The sequence below is a fragment of the Nothobranchius furzeri genome, chromosome 17 (genome assembly GCF_043380555.1).
Source record: "Nothobranchius furzeri strain GRZ-AD chromosome 17, NfurGRZ-RIMD1, whole genome shotgun sequence".
Classification (NCBI taxonomy): Eukaryota; Metazoa; Chordata; class Actinopteri; order Cyprinodontiformes; family Nothobranchiidae; genus Nothobranchius; species Nothobranchius furzeri.
This window is the reverse complement of record NC_091757.1, coordinates 29801831-29808586: the sequence shown is the minus strand read 5'-3', so window position 1 is coordinate 29808586 and position 6756 is coordinate 29801831. Positions and strand designations below refer to the sequence as shown.

Genomic DNA, 6756 nt, shown 5'->3' with positions numbered 1-6756 from the left:
AATAGCCACTGTGAGTTAAAGTCGCTAAATTAGCAGTTAATTTTAGCCTAAAAGGGTTAGACACAATCACCTACATGCTGCACCTTTAATGAGGAACTGAATTTTAACCTAAAAGGTTAGCCAGAAATTATTACACGTTGCACCTTTAAGGAAAAAACTAAATATTTACCTAAAAGGTCAACCAGAATTAATTTACACGTTGCACCTTTAAAGAAGCACTGAGTTACTGGTGAGAGTTCGATGCAGCTTCCTGCTCAGCAAACCCAGCACCACTCTGTTGCTGGTTCAAGGCTGAACAACTGATTATTTTTAATTCAAACTAAAGATTTATTTGTTTGTTTGTGTCAGATAAAAATCTCTGTATCCCGCCTCACACGGGCTGCACCAATTATGTTGGGGTAATTAGGAGCGAGTAATTAGTAATTAATTAATTAATTTTGGATTCTTCAATAAATTCTGTAAATATGGGAATATTTACAGATGTATTAATGAATTAAGATACTCTTTAGGTATCCCGGGGCACCATCCCCTTTTACCGGGGAAAAATTGAATCCAAAACTCTTATCAGTCAATCAAAAAGGGTGGAATCCGTCAGGAGCAGAGACTTTGAATCGACACAAGAAATCTATTGGAGACAAATCTGAATTTTATAACATTTAATTAAACAAGGAGATTAATAATGCTAAACATTTTTTTTAATTGAAGATGTGTGTGTGTATGATGTCCCACAAACACTAGAAACACGCATGTGTGTGTGTGTGTGTGTGTGTGTGTGTGTGTGTGTGTGTGTGTGTGTGTGTGTGTGTGTGTGTGTGTGTGTGTGTGTGTGTGTGTGTGTGTGTGTGAGAGAGAGAGATCAATGAATGCTTTGTTTTAGAGCAGGTGTGTGGGGAGTGTGTGTCCTTGGAGTTGTGTGAGCTGTAAGCTGACTTTCCTCTCTCAGATGCAGACAAAAGGGAATTAGCTTGCATTTAGTGGCTTAAAAATCACAGTAAAACTTAACTGTAACACTTCAAAAGTTGACAAAACAACAAAGGTCACTCGTAAATTATCTATTCTAAAAGAGAAGTCGACCAGCCTGGCCAGAGCTGACCGACAAAAGATATTAACGATGATCAATAAACAGTTTAATCTCTACCAAATAACCCTGTGAGCGGATTTTGATACGGAAGAAGAGAAAAACCGTCTGATAATTTGAAGCAAGTCACGCGTTCGACTGCTTATCTTGGTCTAGAGGAGACGAGAAAAGGTAAAAGTTTAAATGACATAAAAACTTGCAGGAGATAACAGCTGTTCCGGGGCAAAACAAGGCGTCCCTTTGTGTTCCCTGGTCAGATGTGATTTACACTTCTCCGTTGTTTCTCCCACTGGTGTTTCTCCACGGGATCAGCTGGACAGAGAGAGCAAAGTTTCTTTGTGCTGAGTTTGACAACTTACAGCGAGCTTGATGGAGCTGGAGTTCCTTTTCCAGCGGTTCTGTGTTTGATCTGCTCCAGCAGCCAGCCTCCCGCTGGCTCACGTTGATCAGAGCAGCAGCAACAGCGCGTCCTTTACAGCCAGTGAACTGGGCATAAGAACAGTTAAGTTTCGTTTTTTGCTGAAACTTATAGTTTTTGAGCTGGTTGTTGTGGTGACATCATCACCTTGCTTCCCTATGCAAAGCATCATGGGAAATGAAGTGTCTCTGGTGCTGATGTTATTATCTGCTTTTTCAGAGCAATTTAAGCACAGTCTTTTTGGAGAAAATCACTGCATAGTAATTTCCTCATGAGGGCATACCCTCAACATCCATAACAACATGTGAGACGGTTCTGTCCATCTCTTTGGCCGAGAAGGGTACACACCCTCCTCCACCTTCTGAACCTGCACGTAACTTAGTCGCAGCAGCAGGTCCTGCAGAGGCAAAACATGCCACAACGGTGCGTCCAATGACACCAGTGACCTCGGCGAGGTCTGGTGTGTTCACTTCCGTTAGCGCTGGTCCTCTAGCATCCAAAGCACCTGCCACCAAATCCGGTTAATCCTAGCTCACCGGCCAAACTTCCACCAAGGTTTCTCTGCAATATCATCTGTGAGGGTCCTAATGATAAACCTCACATTCCGGTGACCCTGGAGGGGGCGCTTGGCTGTGAGGGTATCTTGGACTCTGGTTCAGACCTCACCATCATGTCCCGTTCTCTTTGGGAGCAAGTTCGCTTGGCTGCGGCTGGACGGGGTCCTGTCTTAGAGCTCATGCCCTGCGCCGTGGACATCTGTCCTTACTCTCCAGCCCAAATGACCTTGTCGAATGTAGTGTTCCTTAGCATCTCAGTGAGTGACATGTCCATGAGCCATCCAGTGTTTGTGTCTGACATCGAAGCTTTTCCTTTCCTGTTGGGGGAGGACCTGCTTCAACGCTTTAAGACTGTCATTTCGTTTGGTGATTGGAAACTCCAAACTCGGTTGACTCAACCAATGCCCATGGTGCCTCATGAGGACCTCATTCCCTCTTTAGGTGTTGTTAAATACAATGGCGCCGCTAGAGTGACCAGTCGATCCAGTACCTCTAAGGTCAGTGCCATCCACAGTGTATGCGTCGTCTCTGCAGCAGAATCACTTCACCCTGTGGTGGGAAAACCACCTACCCTAGGGGGGGTTGACAGTTGCAGTGGCACTCCACCTGAGAGTCCGCATCCTGCAGTGGGAACATTACCTGCCAAAGCGGTGGTTGATGGTGGCGCTGAGACTCCAGCTGAAGCCCAGCACCTTGCGGTGGGGACCCCACCTGCCGAAGGGGGGGCTGATGACTTCACTGATCCTACTCCGCTACAGTTGGCGCTGGTGACCTCTAACCCTGAGGTGGGTGACTCATCTACCAAAGGGGAGGTTGAATGTTGCCCTGTACCACTACTGGCTGACCCTGATCTCTCTAATAGCACCTGCGCGTTGACTGAGGGCCTTACCGAGCGCACACCTGCGCCAAACTCTCGCAAGGCCACGCCTGCGCCAGTCTACAGTCTAATGTGTCCATGGTTTCAGTTTTCAGGACTGACAAAGTATCTTTTGCTAGTTGCGTGTGTCTGTCTGATATCAAACGCGGCTAAGCTTCCTCCACAGCCTCCTCTAACGTGATTGTATGAACCTGGGCCCTCTTCGGGTATCACTCTCCGAGAGCACCCAGGTCTATTAATGTCTGTTCACACAAAAGATTTTTGTTAAATTTGACCCCGCTATGGCGTGTACTGACAAAATGATGAGTGCCTTTGACAACCTCTCGGAAACCGGAGCCCACTGGACTAGTACCCTGATGCGGCACTCAGAAGCTGACGTCTCTCACATACTACTCCAGGCGTTTAAATTCACGGTTTCAAAAATGATCTTTTGGGTACCAACGTTAGAGAGAAGTGTTTCCTGGACTGGGTTTTCTCAGTAGCTAATACAATTGGCTCTCTTTTGAATTTCGGATTCTCCTCAGTCAACTCGATCGAGATCAACACAGTTCGACGCCATGTTGATGCGCTTCACAGAGATTTCCCAGCCCTGCATAAGCAGGTACTGCAACAACAGCGAGCTTTGAGACAGCTGGGCACGTCTGAATGCCAGACTATGGTGGTACTCAACACTCATAGCAACATTTTGCGTAAAACAACTTCCGCTGTGAATGAACTGCGTTCTTTCGTGAATGTTGATTATGCTCATACACAGATGCTGACCAATTGCCCGTCTAACTATGGTCGGAACATGAGCGCCTTGGCTGACGCCCTCCTCGTGGGGAGGATCCCTCCTTACCTCGTGTCCTTGGCCATGGTCCAGTCTGCGATTGCTCGAGTAAGAACGACTAACCCAGTTGCCCTTCAGACTCACTTGGCTTTCTTGTTGGGCAGTGCTATCCCGTTACGGGTCGATCCAGATGCTAGGGAGCTAGCTTTCATCATCAACTTACCTATCGTGTCTCCAAGGGACATATATAGACTAAAAGATGTGGTCAATGTAGGTAATTGGGTGGACGACACTCACGTCAAGTTACATACGCCATCTGTCGTTGCATTCCACGAGGACACGCCGAACGTCCGGTTGATTCCGGATCTGCGCATGTTCTCTCACACGTAGCTTCCACTTCTTTTGTCCAGGCACCCCTTTTCTGCAAGGCGGAGCCACTGGTACGTGTGGTATAGATGAGTTGTCTGGAGATTCTAAATGTCCTATGACTGTAACTCCACGTATGTGGTTCAAACTACGGCTGTTGTTGTTGGTGGACGTTGGTTGGTTAATACTCCTGCTCTTGAAGTGGATGTTTTCTATGAGCATCATGGTGTGTCCACGCGTGTTGTGTGTAACGTGAGGAAATATGGGTTTTCTGTCACAAAGGTGGTGTTGGACTCAGCTGGGTCAAAGCTGGGTCGCTGAGAATTTTCACCCACAGATTAAGACCTGAACGCCAGCGAGTCTGGGAGGAAACCATAACATCTGCCACCTGCAGCTTCGTGTCAGAAGATGTTGTTCCTACAGAAGATGTTGTTCCCATGGAAGTAGTCATAACACAACAAAGTCTTAAACTTCCTTTCTTGATTTTAATGTTAAAGACTAATCATTATCATTTTGCTCATTATAAATGTGTTTTAATCAAATGAATGATTCTTATGCTTTGGGTAATTATAATGGATTAATGAATCCATACTTAACTAAATAATGTTTGAGGATGTTTGTTATCGACCTTCACACACACTCAAGCACACACACACTCAAACACACCCACACACAGATTCTCACAGTAAACTCCAAAACACATTTGCTGACGCACACGTTTGCTTTGAGAAGAGAAAGGTTTTTGGTAAGTTTCAGTCTTATGATTTCAGTTTGCGCTTGACAATGAAAGAGAGAGGACGTGTGAACAACCGCTAACGGGGGAACGGAGCCCACCGGCTCAATTCCCCCCACCCCCTCTCACGCTGTTCCTGCCAAGCCAGACAGGACAGCTGAATCGCAACTTCTAACGCAGACTCGTCCAGAGTTTTTGATTTCTGAGTGAATTAAACTTAACAAAGCGCATCGACAAAACGCTTTATCATCACGTGTACCGAGGTCATCTCCTGGACCGGGTCGCAGCACGCCTTCATCTTCTCTGCCAGCCGAGGTGTCACCCCTGGATGAAACATCGTCCTTTGACGTCCCGGGTCCAAGAGGAGGGTCCGAATACGGTGAGACAGAACACGAGAGAGAGCGTTGATGCATCTTTTCCAACAAAACCTAAGTTTATCCAAACCATCACTTCACTCAGACACCTGTTTCTTCCTGAAGCAAAATCTGACACACACACGCATTCATCTCACCTCATGTTCAATTCTCACTACACTTTGCACACACGCATCCATAATCACATCATATCACTCTCAACCTTCAGCACCTCCAACAGAAGGTCTATTTGATCAAGAACAGCATATCAATTGTTAAAGATTGTCCCACAAAGTTGCCAATGTTGATTGTTATTTCCTGTTTGTCAATTTCAAAATCATTAGTTTAATTTGAAGAATTAAACTTTTAATTGTCAAACTTGTTTCTTCATTGAACTGAAACACAGACCCACGGATATTATCGACAGTTTATCGATGAAAACGACCTTTGAGTCTTCTTAAAACTATACAATTTGGTTATTAATTTAATAAAATTAATATCACAAATTATCATGTAGAATGGTTCCTCTTTCATAAAAGAGCATAAACCACAACGCTACACGTGCTTCCGTCCAGGGTCCGAAATAAAATTTTTTACTCACCGGCCAAGTTGGCTGGTAGATCATGAAAATTTACCGGCCAAGCATATTTTTTACCGGCCAAAATTCTAATTCATTTAGATCTACCTAAAGCATGTTATTCTATATTACGTTGATTCCAGAGTGACAAAATAATTAAAACATCAATTAATAAGAAAAACAACTCTTCTGCCATTTTACTATTTATTTATTATTAGAGATGTTTTTATGAACTCTCATTGAAATCTAGTCAGACTCCTTGTTTTCTCTTTCCATGAAGTCTGGCCTCCTGCTTCTGACACCGTCTTTGTGCCACAGTATTACCGCCTCATTTGGGTCATAGTCTTTGATTTCTGGAGAACACAGCTGCACCATGAGAAGATCTGAAAGTGTGTCAGGGCTCATATTGGACCTCCAGTCATTTTTAACTTGCTTCATGGTGCTAAAGCCTCTTTCACACTCAGCAGTTGAGGGAGGGAGGGACAGCACCAGGTCGATCAATGCCAGCAAATCAGGGCAGGAATGCGGAAAGCGTCTGTTTACTGCGATCCATGACATCTTCGGCAGAGACCCAGGCTCTTGATACATGAGCGACTTGCGGGCAGTCCACTGGTCAGGAATGCTTTCAGCGTGGACACCAGCGGTCTCCAGGACAGGCTTGAAGTGGTCCACAAGTGTTTCCAGTTCTGCATCACCAAAATCTAGAACGGTGGTGTAAAAAGAAGGCATTAAAATAATTAAGCATGCCATTTTTATTCACAACTTCACTGGACAGCTCTGATAAACCAGCCTGCTTCTTCATCTCCTGACTGTGGCCTGTTGGTGAAGCTGACTAGCTTGGTGGCATGCAGAATCCCTACACTGGCATCCTGGAACCTGTGATTCATTTTCTCAACTAGCCTGTTGATTACTTCTGTCTGTGAGCTGATGAGGGTCTTGTTATCACCTGCTCTTGCTAGTGTTATTCCCTCATAGCAGTCTGCAACTGTGGCTTTCATCATGGGTCCCTGTCTGATAAATAACAGCAC

At 45.1% G+C, this 6756-nt stretch overlaps 1 protein-coding gene across 1 annotated transcript in view; it reads left to right on the top strand.

Moving 5' to 3' along the window:
• Positions 1 to 851: 851 nt before the first annotated feature.
• LOC139063708 (uncharacterized) overlaps positions 852 to 6756 on the top strand; it is a 499759-nt gene continuing 493854 nt past the window's right edge. The window contains exon 1 of the mRNA XM_070546391.1: positions 852 to 3973. Coding sequence (XP_070402492.1) covers positions 2167 to 3111 — 945 coding nt within the window. The 5' untranslated portion in view covers positions 852 to 2166 and the 3' untranslated portion in view covers positions 3112 to 3973. The remainder of the gene's footprint in view (positions 3974 to 6756) is intronic.